We start from the raw sequence: 27,269 nt of genomic DNA, 5'->3' as shown, positions 1-27,269 counted from the left end.
TGCACTTGTTCACATGATTTATGCGGAACTGGGCAAGCATATTTTTCTCACTTTAATTTCAATCGATGAATAATATTGGTCCCTAAGAAACTACAAAAAATTGTTTTTAAATATTGAAAACCAATAGAGTTATACGCAGAAAACCACTTATTTGCAGTTCTCCAAAAGTGTCTTGTGTGTGTAAGTGATTACCATTTCAGATGCCTTCAAAGCTAAAGTTTCCATCATTGAATGATACTCTATCTTTCCGATCTTTCAAAATTCTAAAAAGATTTCTAGAGACTTCTCTAGGTTTACCTTTTGGATTTGCTGGCTTTTATTGAGGTGAATTCGGGAATCAGAGGAACGTGTAGGTTTTCATACAACTTCTCAAAATAATTTTAAAAGAAACACTATCAATGCTTACACTCACAATACTACGGGACGAAATTAGCCAGATGACGTTCGTTTTGGCTTTCGGTAAACTTGCCAGGACGATAGCATTACCGCATTTCAGCCAGACACCCAGAAAAACGGACCAAGTGCGTCCGGACCAAGAAAACAAAACAAAAAAAAATGGAAAAAAACTTGTATACATAACATTTTGTGATGTTAACCCGAGGAAGCAAAGGAGAGGAAAAAACGGTAATTCAATATTTGCACCCCGAATCGAAATGGAATGGGTAGTGGGATGGAAGGAGTTTTTTTTTCCTACATTCGGATAGTGTAAATACAAAAGGCTAAAATAAACCGAGAGCGCTCATTCGAGTGCTGCATAAGCCTGCAGCATAAAACTACAATACTGGCTGGCTGGTTTTGCTGGATCAGCACTTATGCAAAGCGACTTTTGTTTGACTCTTCCTCCCTCGGACGACGACGATGACGACGGACGTGGATGGTGGTTGTAAATCATATTTCACTTTGAGCTGGTGGCCGTCCATGCTCACGTACCTACATTCATGTATTTACAACATAAGTCCTCCCGACACAGACTGGGCGGAAAAGTTTTGTTTTTTTTCTGTCGTTTTTGTGTGTCTTCAACTCATTCATGGTTGTTTTTTTTTCTGTTTCTGGTTTCTTTCACAGAATGCCTGCCGAAGGCGTGCTGGACGATCATGGCATTGCTACAATGTCACGTTCCTCCAGGATCGACCAGTTCCTGGCGGCCGGTGGAGGGCCGCCTTCTTCACCGACCATTCGTGGATCCAGCGGGGGTTCCGGTTCTTCCAGTGGAGGCGGACGGACGCCTTCCTCTTCCGGTGCCCCGGGGGGATACGATGGCCAGTTGGGAGGATTTCCTGCTCACATGATGAACCCCGGAGCCAGCCAACATCACAGTCGTGAGAGTTCTGCCTTTGTACCCGTACTACCGTCGAGATCGATGCGACCTGGATTGTATCCTGGGATGCTCGATGCCCCGGATGGGCTCTCTAAGGAAGGAGTCCCCAAGCGAGGTTCCAGCTACGAGCTAATGGCTATGATGGCCGATAAGCGAAAGGAGCTGGCCCTCCGAGAAGCAGCCGCCGCCATGCTTCTGCCAAGACCTGGAGGACCTCCGGTACAATCCCCTGGAGGCATTTACCCACCGGGTGCCTTCCTCGGAGGCCCAGGTCCCTCCCCTACCTCAGCCGGAACCTTTACATTCCCACCGGCCGGCGTTGGCCTTTACCCTCCCGGCGTTCCTGGAATGCATCCCGGTCTAGACCGAAGATTGCTGCGAGCCCCGGGCCGAGCCTCCCGCCCGAAAAAGCAGTTCATCTGCAAGTTCTGCAACCGCCAGTTCACCAAGTCCTACAACCTGCTGATCCACGAACGAACGCACACCGACGAGCGGCCCTACTCCTGCGATATCTGTGGGAAAGCCTTCCGGCGGCAGGACCATCTCCGAGACCACAGGTAGGTAATTAGTCAAAAAGTGTCTGCGGTTTGGCAGCATCCATCCAGCCAGACGATTGAGACAGCTCGAGTTCCCATGTTGCTCGTCTTCTTAGAGCGGCAGAAACCTTGCAAAAGCGAAATTCCGAGAAAATTTATAAGGAGTCTCAAAAAAGTACAACTTTGATTCACTTATCAGTGTGAAAGTTTTATAAAATTTTCACAAATTCAAAGTTAAGCAAAGTTGATGATTTTTTTCTTTCAAAGATTTCATTTAACTTCTATACAAACAAAACAGTAACTGAAGAAGAAGCTGCCAATCGTCAAACGGCCATAACATATGATTTATGCCTATTTATAATTTAACATCACTCAGAGATCCATACACGTATTCAAATTGAACGAACCTAACAACAATCGTCAGAAAAAAAGGAAAAAAAACCTCAACCGGTTCAAGAGTTGAGGTTGAGAGACCCTTTTGGCATTTTTTTTTTTTTGATAATGTTGCGTTGCTTCTTTCTTTTGTCAGACAGAAGATTGAGGTGCTCCATTAGGCTTGGGTCTTTGGGAGTAGTTTTTTCTACTTGCGGGTCACGTCCCTGGAGTCTGATTTCTAAAAATAATATCAAGAAAATGCTTGGTACCTTTGCTGATCTCGGGGCCATACACGTTCAGATCTTATGAGAAATTTAGTTCAAATTGCTGAGCTTCACCGGAGTGATGTTAAATGTACGGTAGAGCGAGTCGATTTGATGTCCTTTTTGATTTTTATCAAGCGTCAAGCAAGCTTTTTTGGTTCTGTTGAAAACGCAGGTTTTGATGGTTGAATACAGTTATCGTTTATTTGCTATCTCAGTAAGGTTCTTACATAGCTACACTCTACAAAAGCGATTGTTATTTCCACCAGCGATCGTCAATACGCAAATTGACAATGGCCGATTTCAACTCCTCCCCTCAATCCGCAGATGGAGACTGTTGAAGAGCATTGTTGATGGCGAGCTTTCCGCAACACCAACAACATCTTTCAGCCATCGCCAATCAGCAGACAACTGCTCACCGCAGCGTAGCTGAATATCGCAATATGAACTGTTTTAGAGAGCTTCTCCTTCCAATCTTGATCCCCGGCAGAAGTCGTGGTCCAGCTTGGCTCTGGCGTCGGCAATGAGGTGAGGCTGGCAACTGACCATCGCCCAAACAACCTTCCCCAGAGTGCCAGAATGTCCTTCCAGCACTTGAATGCGAGCTTAAGCATGCTGATTGCAGCGTAACACAACACCACGAGAGTAATCTTCTCAGCAATCAGCTTCATCCCAGCTTCGCTTCGGGCTAATCCTCCAGCTAGATTGGACCACTTCTTCTTTCACTGACCAATCTCGATTTCGGACCCCGAAAGTCCTCCTCCCGGTCGCCAACATAGAACTAACGCTACAATCCGAAGCAGAGATGCCAATGTGCCTGACTTTTCAGGATTTGAATGAATTTTTGAGGCTCAACCTGACAACCTGATAAGCCATTGAATTTCCCTCATTTTTTTTAAAATATGCCTGATCTGCCTGATTTTTGTGAATGTGATAAAAATGGATAGTAAGGAACTAGATTCGGTACCATTGCTGAAGTTAAAAAGTGGAAATGTGGCTGAATCAAAGCAATCGAAAGTTTCTCTTTTCTTATTTAAAAAAAAAATGCTTTGATTCAGTAGAATTATTCAACCAAGTAGGCTCACAACACATATTAGAGTGAAAATGTGGAGCGATGACCAACAAAAAGGTCATCACTTCCAGCAAATTTCGCCGTTACTTTAACATAGCCTGATTTTGCCTGATCTTTATTTCACCATTTCCCTGATCCGAAGCGTAGCTCGCGACGCGAGAGTAACCATCTTCGAGCTCTAGTGGCACCGCGGATGTTTTCTGTTCTGGCTGATCACTCTGCGCTAGTTGGCTCATGTGGCTGTCGAATTCCTCTGCCCTGGGCGCTGGTACACTTGCTAACCGCAAATCTTGAGAGCACCCTTCTCGTGCTAACTCTTTCTTCCAATCTAGACGTATCTGGGTCCAGAACCTTGGGAAAACGCAGGTTTCAGGGGTAGAATAGAGTTATAGTTTAAGTAAGGTCCTTACATAGCTACACTCTACAATAGCAATCTTTAGTTCCACCAGCGCTAATAGCCAATCGTGGGGTTCAACAGGTTCAAAACTCATCCATGATTTTTAGCAGAATTTTGAAGTGACGTTCACATGTGTTAATAGGAGGGACGACGTTGGGAATTCCTTTTCAATGCTCATTCTTAATGATCCAGATCAAAAATTCGTAATTGGAAAATTACTATTGAAGACGGTCAATACACAGTGGCTGTGTTTCTAGACTTCAGAAGAGTATTCGAGACAATTTATCGATTAGAACTCGTAAAAGTGCTGTTGAAATATGGTATAAATGGTACGGTTTTGAACTGGTTTAAGAATTACTTGAATTGCAGAATGCAACGAACAAAATATGGTTCATCTTACTCACAATACAGAGAAAACAGTCTAGGGGTTCCCCAAGGAAGTGTATTGGGTCCCTTGTTATTTATACTGTACATCAATGACATGAAAAATTGCTAACGCCATGGTAGACTTAAACTGTTTGCAGATGATTCCGTCTCTTACTGGAGTGGTAAAGACTTAGAGCTCGTGATGTCAGAGGCAAATTCAGATTTGAAAACCATTGCAGAGTTTTTGAAGTATCAGGTATCAGGTATCAGAAAAGGGGTAGGCTTGATAGCGGCACGTTATCCAAACAAACGGGAAAATTGTGCCTAGCCTTTTTTTTACAGATTTCATCATATACCTGAGAAACCCGAAAACCATAAAGGGATTAGAAAATAAATAAATATTTAGGGCATGAAGCCGATCCCCGTAGGAATTTTGAAGCATTGAAGCTTATAACCACATTGGGTGAAAAATGACAGATTGTTATTTTAGTTTAAATTCTTAGAATGAGGCACACTTATATCAGGATAGGCGAGAGTACATAAAAGCTTTCTAGCAATCGAAAAACAGGCATATATGAGCTAAAAGAATCATACATTATTGATTCACAACTACAAAATTCAGGAGATTTGAGTTTACAACGATTAGAAAATGTTCTAACCAGGATGCTACCATGAGGGCAAATAAACGATTTTATAATGGCAAAGTTGGCATTTAGCCTATCCACATAGGGATTTTTAAGCAATGAAGCTTTTTTTCAATCAAAATATTGGAAATAAGTACATTTTTTTAAACTTCCTTTGTTAAATTCTGACATACATTAAAAAAAAAAGAAGTCGGGCAAAAGAGGGACATGTACAAACTAAGTGGAAGTAAATATAGGTACAACAGTACCTCTGAATCATAGCGATTATTGCAAGTGGAGTGGATTGCCAACCATTGTAGGTTTCTTAGGGTTGGATGCCTTCTCTCGACGAACCATCGGCCGTGGAAGCCCTAGAAGTCAATTCGAAGGCCAAGCCACACAGACATAGGCTGGACCTTGCTACCGATGGGGGAATCATACATACATACATACATACATAGTACATCTGAATCATAGGTTAACCATAAAGCAGATTCAGAGCACAAAGTCTTGATTTTATATATTTTTATTTAACTGACCAGTTAGCGCTCTGGTTAGAGGACTTCAATGAGCTTCTGTGACGCCAAATTTGAAACAGGCGATATTAACACTGCACGAAGCTGTAGCAGTGGATTCCAGAACCAGGATTGACGTATGATACGGAATATCAGAGTACGATATTAGAGGAGCTTTGACTCTTCTTAACACTATACCATTCTAAAGCTAAGGGAACATGTGTCAATACAAGAGAAGTGACATATATTAGGTGAAACAGATATGACTGTCGACATGCGGTACAAGTTTTGATCAAAAACTTGATTTAATAGGGAACATTGAGGCCTTTAGGCAACCCTAAAAAAAAATATATTTTTTTGAAATTTTTTTTTTCCACGGAAACGATATTTGTACGGCTTCAATGATTGAATAACCATGATGCAATTTCTACAATTTAATATCTTTATATAAACGGACGTTTATATCCACAAAATTCTGTTGCAAATCCAAAGATAGAAGGGACTGAATACTTGTCCATTATAAGGAAAATACACTAATTTTGCGCTTGACGTAACAGATATAACTAACGTAATTTAGATCATATGCTTTATGATTTCAAATCGGTTAATATTAACAGATAGCCAGAAGCAATGGGACCGTAAGAGATTTTATTGAACGGAGTTACTAGGAGAGCAAAGAGATTTGTTAAATGAAAAATCATATTCCAAATTGGTAGAACGAGAAAATATGGAAGAATACAGCTTGTGCAAATGCAAGTACTACATATGCACTATTCTGCCGCTCATAGCAAGTCCGTCCCATTTGCGTTTTCATCTTTTTTCAGTTTATCGCTGGAAACACTTTAGTTTTATCTTTAGTTTCAAGAGAAAACTTTGTTTTCATTACTTTGTTCTGATGAACATTGAAAAAAACCTCAAGTAATTTTGTCCCATTGAACAAATGATCGCAAGTCGGTCCCATATGGCATAAATCATAGCAAGTCGGTCCCACAGCCATAAGAGCCTAGCAAATGATTTTCAACAAAATCAAAACAAAACTATAATCCTTATAAAGCGAAAATCTTTCATTAGCCGTAGCAGTGACAGATTCTGTTGATTATTCTGATTAAAAAAGCATAAAAGTGCCGAATTACCGTTGGACTTTTTTACAATTTTTCAATGCTGTTTTTCTCAATTCAACAAAAATGCAAATGGGACGGACTTGCTATGAGCGGCAGTAATTGGCATACCCTTCTCGAGAGAAAATACGTACAAAGGTTAAAAAATACTAGCAAGAATATAAAACTGATTCAGATTCAAAACATTTCCTTCCAATGTTTTGAACTTGAAAAGCTTCTGAACTCTGCATGCAATAATTGACCTTGACCTATTTTCTCCCCCGCCCAGATACAGCCTCATTGATTTCCAATAGACAGAAATATGAGATAAACGTATCTGGGAAGTACTGGATAAGTCGCCTCGTACGACATGGACCAGTATCCCAGTGGCAGTATTCTTTAGGCCGCTGCCACACAGCCGAGTTTTTGAAGTTTTTGAAGTATAGAAAACTGTGCCGTTATTTAAATAAAACAAGGTGGATGATTCTTGGAAATCGACAGATTGGAGTTTGTCTAAAATTGATAATTTATGATTGTGTCGTCGAAAAAGTACTTCGGGTTAAATTCATAGGAGTGCAAGTCGACAAAAAAACTAAATTTCATAGCTCACATCGACTACATAATAAAATAAATTGCCGTAAATATGATGTACTTTGTTGAATAAACAGAAATAGGACTTTTTGGTTAAAAATAACTTACAGTTGCGTTCAAAAAAGAATGAAATCGCATGAAGCTGCGCACTCACTTCCAACTTTGACAAGCTGCCATTTCTCTCTTGGTTTATATTTTTTCATGAAAATTTCACGCAATCTAGTTCAACTATCCAACTAACACTCCACAAAATTTGAAGTCTTTACAATAACGCGAAACAAAGATACAGCTGTTCCAGTAAAAAAGGGAAATTTGGAACAGCTTCACTAAATTTGCTGTATCTTTGACGATTTTCATTGACAAATTTTGAAATTTAGTCCAAAGATCTAAAAATGTTTGATCTAATACCAGGCCAAGTTTCGTCAAAATCGATGAACGTGATCAAAAATGGTGCCGGATTGAAAATGAGGTTCATTATCGCCCAGCAGACGATTTCATTATTTTTTGGACGGATGTTTGTATGGAAAACATCGTAATCTTTGTATTCTGGTTTTTTCTTTCACAAAACCAACATTTATAACAAAGAATGTTGTAAATAGATAGGAATTTAATTTTTGCTTTGTTTAGAAATAGAAATTATTCCAACAGAGCTGGTATTGAAACAAAATAGCGAATAGAATAGGGGAGATGGGGGCATAATGGCCACCTTAAGGAAAACGGTTATTTAACCATAGAAAATAGCTATAATATGGAGGTTACATTATTGTTTCGTGTTCAGACACTTGAAAAGCCTATTCCCTAACGGGCTGAAACGTGAAAAACTAGATGAAAACGTTAAAAAATGCATTTTAAAAAATTTTGCCAAGAGCTGAAAACCAGCCACTGTGGAGGCATAATGAGAACCCCCCCTGAGGCAGTATGAGCACCATTAATCAGAGCAAGATGTGCGTTTTTGCCGGGGAATCTAGCAGCGAACTCAATTCGATGAAGTCAGGTGAGTCGTAGATTCATCAAACAAAGCAATAACAAAATAATCTAGGTCTGTTTGTAGAATACAAACAATTCACGCACGCTCATACATTAAGTGCTTTGTTCGGAGGATGATGCTACTAGCCGTATAATGTAACAATAAAAAAATCGATCATGAATTGTGAATGAAAAAAAATCACCTCGAACAGAAATCTAACTCTAGTCTTTTGATTACCTCTCCGACACCTTACCAATAGGCTAAATTGTCGGATGAAAACTAGTCAAGGTGTGGCGCTATAAATCAATTTTAATTCGCTGCTAGATTCTACGGCAGAAAATGCTCATTATGCCTCGATAATATGGTGCTCTATATGCCCCTAGTCAACAAATTTAAGTAAAAACGTGTTTTAAAATTGATAAAAGTGAAAAATCAAAAATTTTATGATGGTAAAAATTGAGAAACAATGTGTACATCATGTTGCAGTGCGTACATTATAGATCAAGGTTATTTTAAGATCATAAGAGCTTATTTCGTGGTGCTCAAAAATTATAATATTTTCTTAACTTGAGAACCAAGCTAGTTTTTTTTAAATATCTCTGTAAAGATGATAAGGAGATTCCTTTTTTTGTGAAAAATTAATACTATAGGAAGTACGAAACAAATCCTCATGAAAATGTATTTAAGAAAATACGCACTTTCGTAGAAAAGCGTAGTTTTCATTATGCCTCGGGTGCTCGTAATGCCCTCATCTCCCCTATTCGCTTTAATTGTGGAACAAATTTGTTTGTCGGTGTAATTAGCAGGTCATTACTGAAGCTCTGTTCTTTTTATTTTGAACAATGTTGGAACATTTTCTCTTTCGAAACAAAGTACGAATGATGTTTTTAGCTATTTACAACATTCTTTTTGATAAATTTTTGTTTTGTGAAAGAAAAAAACAAGAGTACATGGATTACGATGTTTTCCATACAAACATCCGTCCGAAAAAGAATGAAATCGTCTGCTGGGCGATAATGAACCTCACTTTCAATCCGGCACCATTTTTGATCACGTTCATCGATTTTGACGAAACTTGGCTTGGTATTAAATCAAACATTTTTACATTTTTGGACCAAATTTCAAAATTTTTCAATGAAAATTGTCAAAGATACAGCAAATTTAGTGAAGCATTTCCAAATTTCCCTTTTTTACGGGAATAGCTGTATCTTTGTTTCCCGTTATTGTAAAGACTTCAAATTTTGTGGAGTGTAAGTTGGATAGTTGAACTAGATTGTGTGAAATTTTCATGAAAAAATATGAACCGAGAGAGAAATGGCAGCTTGTCAAAGTTGGAAGTGAGTGCGCAGCTTCATGCGATTTCATTCTTTTTTGAACGCAACTGTACGTGAAATCTGTTATTATGCCACACTTTGAATATTGTGCTACAATATTGCTTCATGAACAGAAACACAAACAAAGCGGCTGCAAAGTATACAAAACAAAATAAAGCGAGTAGTTATACGATGCAATAAGGAGTGTTCATTTTATAAAACAAACACCTAGATATTACGATACAAAGTTGACGTTTAACCCAAATTTGATGGTTCTGGTTTCATCCTGTATAAAAGTTTGTTGACAAAGCATTGACGTTTTTTTTGTAAGAAAGGGACTGGATTTTGGAAAATGGGACGAATTGATAAAGAAACCCGTGTTTTTATAATTCACAAGTACTGCTCAGATGGACTATCGTGTAGAAATATTGCAAAGTTTGTGAAACGATCGAAGTCTGCGGTTTATCAAATCATCAGGAAGTTTGGAGAGCACCATACTCTTGAAGATTTGTCGAGATCCGAAAGCAGAAGAGGCACAGTGAATCCACAAATCGAGAAGAAATGTGTTAAGCTTTTGTTGTCACATGAACACAACTCTGTTCGAAGAATTGCCAAGAAACTGAAAATTTCCGTTGGGACCGTCCAAAACATAAAACGAAGGAACCATATTAAGACTTACAGGAAGCAGAGACAAGCTAAACGGAGCGCGGAACAGCACGAACAAGCGAAGCAGCGATGTCGGAGGCTGGATACGATTTTGAAGAAGCAAAGTAACCGTTGCATTTTGATGGACGTTGAAACTTATTGTAAACTGGCCATAGCCGCTCTTCCTGGGCCGCAATTTTCCAACGCAATTGTTGATAAGGAGATACCTCATGATAAGCGATCCATTGAAATCGAAAAATTTGGCAAAAAAAGTGCTTGTTTGACAAGCTATCTGCTCTTGCGGAGAAAGAAGTTCGCCATATTTCACAGCAGGTACCATCAATGGTGAAAATATCGTAAGGAATGCATCGAAAAACTCCTTGTTCCTCTTTATCGTCATCATACAAGCCCACCATTGTTCTGGCCTGACCTTGCTTCCGCACACTACGCTTCAGCTACTCTCAAACTACTGAAATCCTTCAAGATATGTTTTGTTGAGAAAGAGGACAATTCGCCAAATTGTCCTGAGCTGCGCCCGGTAGAGCGTTACTGGGCAATCATTAAGCGCAATCTTCGGAAGGATGGTAGAGAAGCACAGTCCATCGATGAGTTCAAGAAAATGTGGACAAAAGCCAGCCGAAAAGTCAAACCGGAAACTGTAAAGAGGCTTATGAGGGGAGTTCGAGGAAAAGTGCACCAATTTTATCCTTGAAAACTTTTGGTTAAATTTGTAAGTTTCTTTTTGTTCTTGGTTTGCTTTGCAATGTTTTACAGAAAACTCTACGTAATTTGGTAAATAAATGAATATGAATGATATCGTCAAAACAGTGTCCGTTTTATAAAATGAACACTCCTTAGATATACTCCTATTGCTTTAATGCTTGATATGCTGCAATGGTTTAGTTAAGCAGAGGATTGCGTATAACAGTTTGATTTTCATCTACAAAATGATTAAAGAATTGCATCCAGCTTATCTATCAGACGGTCTGCAGTACGGAATTGATGTACACGGATAAAATACAAGAAGAGCACATGATTTCTGATTACCAAAGATTACCAAACCCTTTAATATGCACAAGCTGCAATGTATAGACGACTTATAGGCATTATTACTACCTGTCTTAAAAAAAAACTAAATTCTGAGATGGCGTTTTTGGGAAATGGAGTTTTAGTTTTCAAAACGCAGTTTTCCCAGTGTAGGTTTTTCAAATATTTTTTGTCAGTTTTTTTTTTCTTAAAATTCAATCTTTTTTCTAGAACTCTGCCACATTTGTGTAGGAATTGTAATTTTAGAGTTAAAACTTTCATAAACAATTGGCTTGAAAAGTTCTGTCCTTTTCAAATATTAGTATAGATCTTTTTTTTGAGAAAACTAAGAATACCAAGTGATTTAACTACATGAGAACCATACACGCACAAGGTTTCATTCAATTCTGAGAGGGTCATGCCATATACTGTGTCGAGTTGGCGCGATATCTATACATACATTCTATACATTCTCAATTCACCGTTCAAATGAATTGTCAATTTTCAAAAACAGTTGTTCGTTAGTTCTTAGTTTAAATATAATGTCACGAAGTTTTGATTATTTAAAAAAAAAAACTCGTTCCTTAAAATTTAACCTATGTTTGTTAATCAATATCGATAATAAAATTTGTCTTAAATGTTTTCATTCCGATTAAAAAAAAAGTTGACAAATTAAGCAACAACATAAGTTGAGTTTTGGAAGCATTAGCTGAAATTCCACATTTCCAAATGGTTTATAACACATTTTTCGCAATCTTCTTCGTTCGACCTGTAAAATTTTACCTATTACAGAGTAGGGCAGGCTTAAGAGATGAAAATTGATTGGTGTTCTACTGAACCTTTGAACCTAACCCTTTCAGAAGCTTTGTTTGTACCTCCATTAATCACCATTCAAAAGCTTTTTTAATATCTGAACAACCATTCTATTTAACAAAACTCTTTTTAACAATTTAATCGAACTTATTGATCGTTAACTTACAGCTATGAAAGCTATTTGTTCCAGGTTTGAAAATTATGGTTGAAAAAAATACGCCAAGTAAAAACATTTATTGAAAATTTTGGATTAAAAGTATTTAAATATTTCCAAACAACTTTTAAAAAAATTATAGAAATCTCATTTTGTGCTAGAGCTTCACATTTTAATTTATTTTGAAAATTAAGAGTCAAAAATATTTTATGTGCAAAAATATCATGAAATTCTAGTGAAGTTTGGACATCAATTGCACCTTTCAATCATGGCTCATTGGATGAAGAGCAAACTCAAATTGACGGGCTAGTTTTTGAGTTTTTTCTGCCATTTGTTTCGACCGAAAATTATTTTCATCTTTCAAAGTTAAAATCAGCTTCCGAACCCTTTTTTAAAATTATACTTCATTTCCTAAAGGATTTTCAATGATAATTGCGTGGTCATCGATCAAGGGTTGATCAATAATATGTTGAACTCTTGGTTTTGAAGTGGCTTTTTTACTTTATTTGCGATGTTTCTTTTTAGTAGAGAAATCTTAAGATTATGAAACTTTTATAGACGGATAGAAGGTTAGAAGAAATGAATTTTTTTTTCAGCACGGGCTAACTACTTCAAAGTGGTAAATAGATACAGATATAGATGCAACTCTATCTGTGACTTTAGCACTGAACATTGAATTTGTAAAAATTTCTACAGTCTTCTTTCGAAAATATAAGTTTACATCCAAATAATGTTCAGTAAAATTCCTAAGACGCTTCTTTTCGGCTTTATGAAACATGATTGTAGACTTTGAATAGAGCACACGAATATAACTGTGATTGATTTTTTTTCAGGCCCTAGAACTTTATTGTATGTTAATTGATATTGCTGGAGAAAAACAAAAACAACTATAATTTTGGCTGGGCCGTTCCGTTTTTATCCAAAATGTTCCAATATTTTTAACATCAGAAATCTTGAATATAATGGTTTCCACCAATTTCACGCATTGAGAAGACATGAAACTAATCTTTAGTCAATAAAGAAGGGCAATGAAAGATTGCAAACACTTTGTTTACACTTCGTTTGGATACCACATTTCTTCTTTAAGATAGTTCATGTTCAGGAAAAATTTGGTATCTTATTAAACTTTTTATTGTTTTTAAAGTTCTCTTCCTTTACAAGGGTTATGTTGGGTTATTTCAACAATCAATTTGTTATGTAAATAACCAATAATGATTGATTGTTGATTTTATAAGAAAGCGTGGAAATTGCTGCACGAAATTTGCGAAATGTCTCATTGAAAAACTCTAGAAGAAATTCAATTGAGAGTTTTATGACACGAATGCCACGAAGATGGTAAAGTGTCACTTATAAAACTTAATAATAAAATAATAATTGAGAGTTTTACACAGGTTTCTAGGCCATCCTAAAAGCAGTTGCTCAAAGTAAAAGTGTGCTCAGAGGACTTCAAAACGGCATGTCTTTATTTTTTTACGAAGCATTTCCACCTCCAGAATTGATTATAATTAAATAAAAATAATACATAAATACGCGCAATTATAAAATCATCATAAAAAATAACTCCGTACGTTTGAATTTATTGCTACTACCGGGCCAACCTTTTTCTGGTACTTGAAGACATAACGTGTTGAAGTTCTCTAGGTATGGTCTAGAAATTTCAGAAAGAACGTTCGAAAGGCGTTTTAAAATTGCAAAAATTACCATGCTTCCCACCATCTAAGACGAGCACAATTTCTTGGCAAAACAAGAGCTAAGACCTACTCATTACACCTCACGCAAGGTTAATCGCGACGACAATTACAGGAGCACGCAACCCCACCCGATAGCATAATTGAGATTACAATCAAACGCAACCACCTGAAATGGATCTGCGCAAGTCTTTCACGCTTTCAGTCATTGGCAACAGGAAGTTGGCCGGAAAACAACAGTAGATAGTAGTAGCAATTGCAAATAAGTAAGGCGTTTCACTATCATTGAATGGAACCCTACCAAAGCAGCAAGTGTTCGAGTGCCGGTAAAAAAGTTCTCGCGATTTTCTTGGTTTGGAATTTTGATCGTTCGCTAGACTCCACCCTCTCTACCGGTCGAGAAAGAAGAGTTTCCCAGGTGTAAGCTAGGTCTCGTGGGAATGTCTGCCTCCTCCTAAGTAACACTCATTTCAGTGGAAACCGCCCTCCCTCAACTCAACATGATTGGAGGTCATGAGCATTGCTGGGGTGTGCTCTCTCTTGAAGTTCTGCAGACAGCGCAACATAACTCTGCACTAGGTAGATTTGGTGAGGAGGGGCTTTCCCCACCATCTCGTACGTACAACATAGTTCAGAGGAGAGCCCATCACCATCATCATCATGATCAGCCGACTCCGTGCAAAACTAGCAATTATCTGACTCGGCAGAAAATGATTTGGACGAAAAAAAGAGCAACAAACTGGTTAGGCTCTCTATCGGTGATGGTGTGGATCCGAAGAAGATCGCGGCACCTCCTAATTAATAGTAATTCCAGGAAAAAAAGACCCCGCTGGATAGATGGATGGATGGATAGGTGCCTGATATTGTAGAAGCGAACAGAACGGTGAAGCCAGCACAATGGCGACCGTGACGGATCCCGGTTTCCCCATTTCTTCTTCCATCATCGTTCAGTTGGTCCGTGAAGAAGGGATCGAAAAAAAAAATTTGATCCAAATTGATGGATCCAGATCATCAGTTTTATTTTTGGATATCGAAACGAAATGGAACTTTTATGGAGAACGTTTTTCTGTCTTGTGGAGGGGCAAAAGAGGTTGGCGGACAGCTGGACAGGAGAAGCAAACTAGAATAAATCATTTGGATTTGGATCAAATTTATTGCTGATCACCGACTGGTAGGAATATGATTGGCAGCATAATGGTGGCTATCGAAATTCCTAAGAAAATGGGAATCGGATCGCGAGGTTTGTTCTTCTATGGAAGGCTCAAAATTGGATAATCTCCACCGATGTTTCGTTTGAAAATATGTGATTGTCTATTGCATGCTTGAAATAATTATAATTATGTGTTTTGAAGATTTGATCGAATCAAGAATATAAAAACATATTACACAATTGATTTGAAAAGGCGTCTTTCGAGATCAAAATGATTCTAAATTCCAAGGTTTGCTCGACTAATGTTTGTATATGGAGAGTCAGTTATCCAAACCAGTCGATAATACAGGAGTATTTTATCAATTTAAATTTACAATCGTATTTTTTTACCGAAAACGTGAAGAAAAATTACAATGTTTGTTCAAAAATACAATTATTTTCCTCCATTTGTCAGAAAATCACATTAAACGTTTCTTAACCGCAAGCAGTCCTTAGTTCTTGGTCGAAGCGAGTTCAAAAATAGATATCTTTTCTAAAAAATTTGTAGAATTTTGAAAAAAAATGTCTGGAAAAGATGATGATCCCCTTTTTTTGGTCGTCACTATACTATACTGCTCCTTATTTCACTTGTAAAATCGTATAACGTGCCATGCTTATTGCCCTGTTTCACATAAATTTTGCCAGAATTTCACTCTCTAAACATATTTTGCTATTTTCTATTCCTAATTCTCATCGTTGCGTACCATTATACAACTTAAACATTTTGAATAGAGATGTACCGAATATTCGGTCGGCCGAATATCAACTGATGTTGGATAATTTATACAGAATCGAAAAGTAATATTAAAAAACCTTCAAAATCATCAAAAACTTATGGTTTCAGTAAAACATTTCAGATGTATTAGTGTATTTTTCACTATAGATAGCTTTATACTTTGATTATTGTTTTTTTCCAAATTTTCTTGATATATCCAGGCTTGCCCATAAATCAAATAAAGAGTTCGAGAAAAGTTAAATCTGGTCGGGACGGCCACTTTTTTTTTTTAATTTTCCGGATTTAACCCAAGTTTATTCAGATTTTCGGCTGAATCAAATAAAAAAACGAATGTCTCTCTGAATATTTTTAAATTTTCTTGTGCAAAATGATTTTTTAGAGAGAATTTTTTTTTTGTTAGATCCAATTAGTACACTATAGTTGTAATTCGATGGAAACTTTAAATTTTAAGTAATTTTATTTCATTTTCCTCTTGTATGTTTGAGAATAATACTAGTTTCTGTTCACATTTTATTTTTTTTTACATTTTTTTTTACGTGTCGTAGAAAGCATTGTATGCTTATGGTTAGAGATCATCGTTTTTTGGCAACTATTTTGATGACATCTAGCAAAATTTAGACATTCATCTATTTCGATATGAAAAGAGCTATTTCTATCAAATAGCTTAACATCTGTTTTGACATGTTTTTTTCCCAAATTTCACTGGAATCTAATATCTTTTGTGATGAACGAACTAGAAGCTACGAGTCATCTGATGTCCTTTTAGCTAATGGTGACATTTTGAAAATGAAAGAGTCTGGCAAAAATTGGAAAGGATTTGCCTAATTTTCAGGGGCCCATCTTGACAACCTGGTAAACCTCCTGTTTCTCTTGATTTTTGAAAATATGCCTGATTTTACCTGATTTTTGTATTATTAAGGAAAATGATTAGTTTTAATAAATAGAATTATATTCTAAAGAACTGATTTAATACACTCAACAATTGGTTGGAGCTATTTTTACATTTTTTAAACTATTTTGGATATATTCCTTATAGTTTGAATTCTAGATCTGAATTTTTAAAATGAGGCATCTGTACTTATCTTAAAATCACTTTAAGTTATACTTCTTAGCTTGAACCGATTTTATTCATAAAATCGCTTAAGTTAGGCATCTTATGTTTCTTTACTAGAACAGTTTACATTCGAGATGCTAAATCACCCAAAAGCGTTGGAGGGAAGACTCAACTGCTTGTATCAAATATAATTTATCTACGCACAAGTCAATGTAAGAATATGAACTCAATTTGACCTATTATTGATATAGATTTTGTTATGAAAGTTCGATTTTTTAATCTAATCGAGCTGTTGGCACTGGTTTTAACTCGGAAATCGAAATCCTGAAACTTGGAGTTTAAATTTAACAACGACTCAATTGGCTTATGTTCCAATTCTCTATAATATCCAAGGCTTATCCATTATTGCTATCGTTCAACCGTATAGTTTATGCACAATAATTACCATCAAAAGGAAAACTAACGGGGGATATAAGACCTTATTCTCTAGAGAAAACAACATTTATAAACTGAATATTGTTGAGTAAAAGTAATTTTGAAATTATTTAGTTTTTCTCAAAATAATTTTAAACTGTTGTTTTCAATCAACTTGAACCAGCGATTGCTAAAAGGTTGATAGCAGCTCTTTATGGAAGCATCATGAGTACGATATCCTGATTAGATGGTAATTTTAAATTCCTATTAAAAAATTCTCATTTTTGGAAATTATGTGGAGAAAAATATAAAATTGGAGGATTAGAAACATTTTCTTGGTTCAGTTTCACTAAAATGACGTGAAGACGCATGTACAAATGTACTGAATTTAGTAAATCATCGAGCTTAATCGATAGGTTTCTCTAAACGAGGATCTTTAGCCCATAATAAATTGAACATTATCGAGGTCAATATCAATACCTTTTGATAAAAAATGCAAAAATGTCATGAGTTTGACTATTTTTGCTAGCCTGATTTATTCTGAATTTCTTTTCTCAAGGCATCCTGAGTTTTGAAAAAAAAAAAAATTATTGGCAATCCTGGCCCTGCGTGCATGATAAGACCCGAACATTTCGGAGTCGCACACGGTCCTCGAACAATAGGAAGCACTTTTGAATCTTTGGACGGTTGCCGTTGATCGCCTTCCGTTGAATGTTTACCATTGCGGGTTACGCAAAAATTGCAATCGCCCTAAGCCTGGCCTTCGAGGGCGTTTAGTACAGTTTTCACCGTATTTATAAAAAAAAAACTTTTTTCTATTCAAATCGGAAACAGAGAAAACATCTAAAGCAAGGTCTTTTGATACACTAGGTTCTCCGACTTTCACAGTAAGTAGGCGAGGAGTGAGCGGGGCTCTCAATGAGTTTGTTTATTTTTTGCTCAGCTTTTCGGTGGTTTGTTGGTAAACAAACTTCATGAGTTCCGCATAGTTGCATACACGCTCGAAATTCATTAACCAATTATCGTTAAAAAGTAACCATTTTCACACCTTTCCGCGTTAAGTCATTTTTTTGACTTCTTCCATAGAAGTCATTTTTTGACTTCTTTTGAGAAGTGAGAATGTGGTTACTTTTTAACCGCAAGAAATTTATGCGGAGAAGTTGAAAAATGGTTATTTCTCAACCATATGGCAAAATGGAAGGGAAGCAGATAAATTTGTGCTGATGTAATTGTAATTTGGAATGTTCTCAACTAAAAAAAGAAAAGTATTGCGGTTTTTTGAGATTTTTTTTATTTATTTTTATATATTTTGTTTTTTTTTTTTGACGCTACCAGGAGAGCGTTTAACGTAGTGTTCCCAACGAAAGTGTTTTTTGTTTTAAAGTAAAACGGATATTGCATATTTCCTTATGCAGATATCGGTTGACCAATCGGTATTGTTTCTTTTGTTGGAATTGACCCACCTTGTGAGCAGGAAAATCATCATCGACCGAGCACGACTGGAATAAAAAAAAGAAATTGAAAATAAGTAAATAAAATATCTATAAAATATAAGCAAAAATATTTTACCAGTTTTTGTGTATTTTGCTTCTTGCGAGGAATTGTTTAATTTTGGAAATTCCTTTAGTTTTTCGGTATGTGTCGAAGCGTACCAGCCTCTATACCGACCTCAAGTGGTTTACCAAGTTCCTTAATTTACAAAGAAATATTATTAAATAAACAATTGAAAATAATCGAACATATTACTTACGGTAAGCGGATGATTCGGTGCATTGGCTTTTAGTTTCGGATGATTTCGGTACATTGGCATTTCATTTTGGTCACGACGACACGGCTAGGATTCGATTTGCCGCCGGAATAAGATTTTTTATCGGTACATCGGTTGGCAGCTTCTTCAAGTCGATTAGTCCAACACTGCTTCACTGCTGCAGCTGATCAGCACTAAAATAACACCTCTGATCACATAACACCTTCATAATTGCTGATGTGTTCCATTCACTGCACCCCGGCCGAGTTCGATTAGCTTACGGGTGGATGACTTAAAATCTCGGATTATCTTCCAATTGTATCAAATGATTTTCTTCATCGTTCTGTTCCGACATTAGCGCCATCCCAATGAGCTCATGTGGGAGGCTGAAATGGAACCTCTGAAAATATAAAGGCTAGATTTCGTCGATAACTTGGCTGTTATAAAGATAAACAAATAACCTAATTAATTAGTTTCAAAATAATAATTTCATCCTAACCTTACGGAGCCAATTGGTGAAAACTCATTCCTGGTTGATCGCTGCCGGCTATCTTGTCGGCACTTGGAACTTTTCCTGAACGTTCTGTGTGGGGGTTGTGCCACTTTCGACGATTTGCTACAAAAAAGGTGCAATCAGAACAGGAACATGGTTCTGGCGAAATGGTTCCTGCTGTTTCCATCCAAGTTTTTTCAGAATCTGCAATATTTTGTTCTTCAATCGGAGGAAAAATTTTTCAATATCATCCTTACCGTCCTGCAGTTGTCTTCCCATCAAATCTCCTACATGGTGCACTAAATAAGAGTAAAATTTAGTATCGTTCATTTTGCAAGTAATCGGTGGAAAATCGAAGTTATTGGATACGGAAAAGAAAAACTGAATAAGCGTCTAAAACCGCTTTAGCAAAATGGCGGACCCGATCAAATTCTTTTGATTTGTGATTTTAACCATTTTCCTGGTAAATGATGGGAGCTTAATAAATGGTTAAAATTGTTCTTCGAAAAATCGTTAAAAAATAACCATATTGCCTGTTCCGAGGCAAAAACCATAAAATGGTTATTATTGAACCATAAATGGTTAATTAAAAATGAGCGTGTAGCCTACATTGCCAAAATGGCTGAATCGGGAATTCGATATTCGGTAACACCTCCTGAATATATACGCACCTGGATCTAAAGGGGATTCGATGATATTTTGACAGTTTGTACACGCTCATTCTATTTTAATCAGCTTAATATATTTACACCACTTAAAACTTATGTGTTGAAATATCAATGTCCATGTGATTGAATCAAAATAATTGTGTTGAAAACTTTCAAAAACGTATGTGGTGGGAATCATAATCTTTAAGTGTGATTCTTTTTTTGCAGTGTCGTCAGCTAATGATTTTGCGAAATGGTATTTCCTAGTATCGATGTGATTTGAGATTTCGGACTTCATATTAAGAATAAATATAACTAACTACCTTTAAATTTAATCCCACCTAAAAAGTCTAAATGGTGTTCGGATCAAAAAGAGGCCAAACTAAATTGCGTGTCAATCGATTATTCCAGCACCAACATATGAAAAGAGTATAAAAGACAAAGTCAACAAAAACGTCAACGTCTTCATCAACGTTTTCAGTGGATTAAAGTAGCTCATTATGAGCTCTACTTATCACAAAAACCGTTATCAGTTAATCAGTTTCCAAAAGCTTTAAAATGCAATTTGAGTAAAGGATATTGAAGAAATACAGTCATAAGATGCCATTTTCCACAAACAAATTGTTTTATACTTCCTTCACTCCGCAACAAAGCAAAAGGTCTAGATGCAAAACATTAAAAGGGGAAAATGCGGAGAGATATTCTCACTCCTATCGAGAGAACCATAAGCGTTTGTCAAAAAATTGGGGAAATTTTATCTCTATCTAACTCACACACATTAGACATACAGTACAAAACAAAGGGTGTATGAACCATTTAAATCAAATTGAAACTCCTGCAAGATTCTATAAACAATTGCGAGCCTTAAACATACTTAGAAAGATCCTACGCACCGTTTCGGTCATATAGTCTTGAAAGATTCTACGTGAATTTTAATTAGCGATTTTAAAAAGGTTGCAAAATTTTCAAAGGCGTTTTTCTCGAAACGTCATAAATGAACATAGACCCTTTTCACGTGTTGATGCTGATTTGTTATTAAATATAAATCAAAGTGTTTTTTTAAGTTCAATATGTATAAAAGACGGAAAAAATAGTCAGTTCAGATTTCGGTCGACCTAGTCCGAATTGACGAGCCTTTCGTTTGACGCCTGCCATCAGATTTTTCAATTGAAATTCTGTCTTGGCGTAGGTTTCGTCGTCCGTTATCATGCAAACAAACTTTGTCAACAATGTCAGCTTACGAGATCTTGTTTTTGATTTTTCAAATGTTCGAAAATCTACCGAAAAGAAGAACTTTAATATCTACACTCAGAAAAATACTATTATATATGCCATAAGATTCTCTTATGAAGTGGCGCCACAAGAAAAATCATTGAAATTCATAAGATTATCTTACGACGCGAATGAATTCTGCAGATGAACACTTGCTTCAATGAGAGGTTGTGGCTTTTCATGAGAGAGTCTTATAAAAACAGGATATATCACGTTTGATGAGAATAATTAAAAACAATTGATGTTAAAATTTATTTTATAGTTTGGCTAATTTTTTTGGAATAACATACATTATGGTCACCATCAGCAGCACATCAATACCTAGTTCCAAAGAATTTGTTCGGCGCATACGGTCTTTTGACCTTGGGTTTTTCCCGGTCAATGTGCTGAAAAGTAAACAAAAAACAAATTAGGGGTTACAAATATGTTTAACGTTCACAAAAAATTAACTTCATTTAAAACTTACCTTTTAGAAGAATAAATTTAATATTTCCACAACTTCGTTTGACGATTAAAAAATGACTGATGGAATGAATGCGTTCAATATTTTTCCACAATGGCGTTTCTTCAAAGAAATTCAAAGAATTCCATAAGACTTACAAAAAAAAATAGTTTGGACGCAAAAAAGGGGTTCATAAGACGTATCTTACGAAATTTATAATAAGAATTTGCCTGAGTGTAGTGGAAGAATGTTCATTTTGCAAGCTTCAGGGAGGAGGAGATGTTGCACACTGCCCCTTCTCCTTCGAGGTGCCAAATTCATGCCAAACACGTATGTAATATGGATTGGTTATATTTAATTGATTATTCAAGATATTAATACGAATGGTGGACGTTTTCTGGATTTTTTTGCATAAAAGTAATGAAAGTTGATACACATAGAATGTCGTCTTCTATAAACAGATTTCACACAATACGAAGCTTTCTGAAGTCCTTCATAAAACTGTTCACATTTTGTTTGAATATCAGTTGTTAGGAATATTGCAACCAACAAAAGATTCATTCTTATCTCTATTTCCATTGGTTTCGCACTAATCTTTACTCAAGGTTCGAAAATTTGCTGTGCTGAATCAGTCTTAAACCAAAAAAAATTGGATTCACTGCAACTCTTAGCTTCAGGCGTTCATGTTTGCTTCTAAAGGTAGACGATGAGAACAGCAACGACGAGGACTACCTTTAGGCCCCAGCGACGATGAAAATAAAAGACGAGAAGCATTTCGCTGCAGCAGAACCCTTAACTCTTGCGAAGCGTAACACGGTTCACTCCGATGGAGTTTTGAACGACGGACAGACAACCAGAACCCATGAAGGCAGCAGTGAGTCAGTTAGTTGATCGCTCCGAGGGATGATATTTTTTTGTTTTCTTCGGTCTAGGTTCTTCCTTTAAAGCGAATGCACTGCACAAGAACCTTCGTCATCGGTCCATTATGGTGGCAAGTGCATCAGCGATACGAAATTAGCGTAACAGGTGGTTCAGTAGACTTTTTTTTGCAGTTTTATTGAAGTCTTTCTGCAAAGGTGGAGGTGTTTGAACAGACCTACTAGGCAGGCGGGACTTTTTTCTTGCTACCCTACATCATGTAGGTTGCAATTTTAAGCCCATCCTGTCGATCGAATGGTCTCAAATTGAAGCCTACGAATGGCGTTGAGGGTCGTTCCAGTTTACTGTTTTTTTTTGTATCATTTTCCAAACCCCTGGATAGCAATCAACTTGCTTCGGTGTTTAACGATAAGCTCAACCGACGCAGGTATTTATTAATTTTAAGCAACCTAATTACCGTCCGAAGGCAGCTGGGAGAGCCATTAAATTTTGCAACCCGAACACGCAGGGAGAGAAATCTCGAGGGCATCATCATGTTAATATTATTCAGCGAAACTTTCCTGCTTTCCCTAAGAACTCAGGAGTACATAACACCCCGATACAGCTACCAATTTTCAGCTGGATTGTCCGTTTTGCACGCCACCAGGGTCCAGAAACACTTTAAAATTCCATCTTTAAGACTTCCGCCAGCCAAAGTGCTCTGGTCACACGAAAGTTGCTGCCTGCTACTCTCTTGACAGGGTTTCCGTGTGTTTAACTTTTGTTTGCATTTTTAAAGTCAGAAGAAAAAGTAACCCTGACTTGTTTCTTCTTAAACTTTTTTTTTTTTTTTAAAAAGAGGAAAAGAAAATAACCGTTGTGTTTTGAAGTCACCGCATTTCGTTCGATAATTTTGGTGTCTTTCGCATCGTCTTTTGGACGTTCATTCCTTTTTGGCAAGTTCCAATACCACCCCGGCATGAAACACGAAAACGAAAAACAAAAAACCCCAATTAACTGCACTTGCAAAACGTCTCCGCCCTCCCGATGTGACACACTCGCTCAAGCAAGAAAGCACACGGAAGAAAACAAACTTTAATTGAGTTTCCTTCTTTCAGCAGGTTAGGTCTCCTCGAAGTGAAGATCGGCGGCCTCGCGCTTCCCGTTGCATTTCAGCTTCAGCCGCTAGCTTCATTAATATGCAAATGCGTTCGGCAGGAAAAAAAAGAATGAGAGTCTTAGTTAAGATTTCTTACGTTTTTTCTGATAGTCCCAAGGAGCTTCCGCGAGCCTCGCTGAATGTTTGCTTGCTGTTGGTAGTTTAATTTCTCTAAAAGAAGTTGAGAAAAAGTTGAAGAAGTCCAAGAGAAGTCGATATCACCGAGAGCTTATCTTGCCAATTTATCAATATTAACCGGGCAGCGCAGTGGTCGTTGTCCCGGATAATTTTTGCCTCTTCTTGGCCGTAGTTTTGGCACTGAAGCTTTCAACCTCCTCCTCCTCCTTCAGCAAGATAAGTGTTGGCTGCTAGCAAACTTTTTTTTCTTCTCCATCCATAATACTTTGCTTAATCCTTTATCGATGTGTAGCGGTTGTTAACGTGTTTCGGAGGCTTCCTGTGTGCTGCCGGTCGTAAAAATATCTACAACTCCGATGGCCGATTGCCACTTTCCAATTATGGTATTGTGGACATCGATTAAGCCTCCGTACAGAGCGACTTGAAGAGGTATTTAAAAACGCAATCAGCGAACTGCAATCCAAGTTTTACCTATCTGGATAGGTACTTAAGAAACGGTTTCTCGGATTAATTTAATGATGAAACTGGTACGTTTAACTTTTCTGTTTTCGACTGTGAGTAGGTTACTTTGAAGAGTTTAAAAAGTTTGGCCAGTATTCTCACCATCATTTAAATATTCGATCTCACTTAGATAGGTGATCTCAAAAACATTCGAAATGTCTTGTGAAGATCTGATACATGAAATTCTAGGATATAAGGGCTAGCATCCTACTGATGCTAAAACCACTAGAGACTCGTTTGTAGTAAAACATTATTGAATTTCGATTATATAAATATCAAAATTTCCTTTAAAAATCGAATAAATTCTGAAAAAAATGTGTCTTTTACGAAAAAAAATTAACCTCTATCCCCATGATTTTTCCCTAGTAAAAACTTAAATTCAAGAAATTATTTTACCGCAGTAACGTATAATTTCTTCATTCCAAATGGTGTTTCAAAATAGGTGTTAAAAAACATGTCAGAAAATTTACTCGCCTCTGGCAGTATTCAGTTCTATATTACTTTGAGCTAAGACACTTAAATCTACGACACTATATGACGTTCACGAGTTGAATCTAATTTTTAACTGTCCATTTCTATTTACAATTCGATAAACATTTTTTATTGAAACTCAAATGTTGACACACAAAAACCTTATCTCATCTTCAAAATTGGGTTTTTTGAGAAGTGTATCTAATTAAATTTATCGATAACTTTTTTTTTCATCCCTTTGATCTTTAAAAAAATTAGGCTGCTATGGAACATTTTACAAGAAATCAATTTCAGCCTCAAATTTATTTTTTGTATCTTTTTCTTCTCAATGTACAACTTCACATCCAAAAGTTATGTGCACAATGTCACAAAATTCCCATTTTTCAGAGAAGAAAATAAAAGAGCAAATTTTGTTCAGCTTGTCATGGAACTTTGAGATTAAGGTCAAAATTAGTAAAAATAATTCTGTGCTTTCTGACATCACTTTCAAATATTACCTACAAAAAAAAATTAAGAAAAGGTTTTTTTCAACTGTTTCCAAGACCGCAATTATTTTGACTTCGACGAAAAAAAAATGTTTTTTTTTTCATTTTCCTTTCCCGATACTGTATAATTTTACATTTTAAACAAATTTTTGAAGAAGTTCTAACAAAATTGAATTTTAAATATGTTAAAAAGAAAAATCAATTCTTTTGGCAGCAAATTTGTTGAATGAAATAAAACCTTTTATTTTACTTTTTCCAATAATGGCAGACATACTTGGCTCAACAAATTAAAAATAAACTGTAAAACATTACTTTTCTAGATTTTTCAACATCATCATCATCATCAAAATATTGTTCCTTAATTGAATAAAAAATAAAGAATTAATTCAAAACCATTATTTTTCTTCCTTGTAGATTTGTTAATTCATCAGTTATCAATTATTGATTTCGCCCAAAACTGATTCATTTTTAACGTATTAACTTTATTTCACCAAAACTAGAGGTGATAGACATAATCTGTTGATAGATTCGAGATAACAATGTTGAAATTTACTAAATCAATTATAAAAACATAGGCATCAATAAGCTGCCTCTTGACTTTTCATTAATTTTCATAAATAAGTTTTTAAATTGTTCAAACTTTTTTATAGTTTTTTTTTCGAAAACGTTAAAATTTATCTTTTCTTATCTTCATAATATATTCTTATTAATGAAAAGTTCAATCTCCGTTTATTGTAAAATTAAATAAATTAAAGTTGGAAGTAATGAATATATAATGAAAATGAGCGAGTAGAATTTGATTAAAAGCATTTTCATTATTTGTTCCTCATTGAAAAAATTTTGAAAATCTTGAAATGTTCTTTCTTAAAGATCACCATTTTGACCAATGAATTAAATTAACATCAGAATTACGCACGAAATAAAAATTGCAAATTTTTAGTTGATAACTTTAGTAGCTATTCAATCTATTTAAGCACTACGCGAATATTTTGCACTATGAAAATTTTCCGAAGGTGTCTTGATAATTATGAAAAAGGATTCGAATACAACTCGAATTTTGAAGTTTGGACCAGTCCACCAAGATTTCCGAAATCACAGAATAATTCATATTTTCACATAACTTTGGGCAAATTTTCATTACAGAATCTGGGAAATATTCATTGATTTTACAGTCTTAAATTATTAATTTAAGTCAACGTAAATTTTGGATTTCAAACTCGGCTTTGGAAAATCGTGCAATGATTGGTAATGTTTTGGTTTTTCTTAAGTAACATGTAAAAGCTACTTAATTCATCATGACTTTTCAAAGAAATTTATGCTTTTTCCATCGCAGAATTTCTAGGTAACATTACAGAATGTCAGATTTTTTTATTCGTAAAAATTTTTATCAGATTGTTTTCGCAGAAATTTTTTTTCGGCAACTTTGCTCTCCGAACGGAGATGGTCGGTTTCCGGTTATTAGTGCGAATTTTCGGAAATGTTCCAACTTTATGCTAAGCAAGGTTGGTCGGCTCCTCCCAAACAACAAAGAGTCGGGAGAACACAACGCTATTTTCAGTTCGTTTTCCGAGTTCAATCAGTGATGTCAACCTTACAGATTTTGTCTGGATCTTCTAGACTTTTTGGACTTTCGTCAGACACTTTTTAGGTTTTCAGACTTCCAGACTCTTGGCATTTCTTCCAGACTTTTGAGTTTGGATATGATATTTTTACAAAACATGACAAAATTTTTGTGAAAAAATGGCATGAAAAGGGGTGAAATGCCACGAAAATGGATGAAAAACAGAGAATTAAGCATAGAATGTACGATTCTATTGTGATCCGCGATTATATTATCAAATAATGAGCATCTGCTGTATTGCGATCTGGCGACCAAAAGAAAAGGTCATAACAAATAAACTTTG

At 36.2% G+C, this 27,269-nt stretch overlaps 1 protein-coding gene across 1 annotated transcript in view; it reads left to right on the top strand.

Moving 5' to 3' along the window:
• The first annotated feature begins 437 nt into the window (after positions 1-437).
• The window catches only part of LOC129741111 (protein bowel-like), a 55,365-nt gene continuing 28,533 nt past the window's right edge, over positions 438-27,269 (top strand). The window contains exons 1-4 of the mRNA XM_055732819.1: positions 438-442; positions 1,066-1,875; positions 2,820-2,917; positions 2,983-3,020. Of these exons, the coding sequence (XP_055588794.1) occupies positions 438-442; positions 1,066-1,875; positions 2,820-2,917; positions 2,983-3,020 (951 nt within the window). The remainder of the gene's footprint in view (positions 443-1,065; positions 1,876-2,819; positions 2,918-2,982; positions 3,021-27,269) is intronic.

Source organism: Uranotaenia lowii, chromosome 2, assembly GCF_029784155.1.
Source record: "Uranotaenia lowii strain MFRU-FL chromosome 2, ASM2978415v1, whole genome shotgun sequence".
In the NCBI taxonomy this organism is placed as follows: Eukaryota; Metazoa; Arthropoda; class Insecta; order Diptera; family Culicidae; genus Uranotaenia; species Uranotaenia lowii.
Note: the sequence above shows the minus strand (reverse complement) of the source record. Positions and strands in the feature narration are given on the sequence as shown.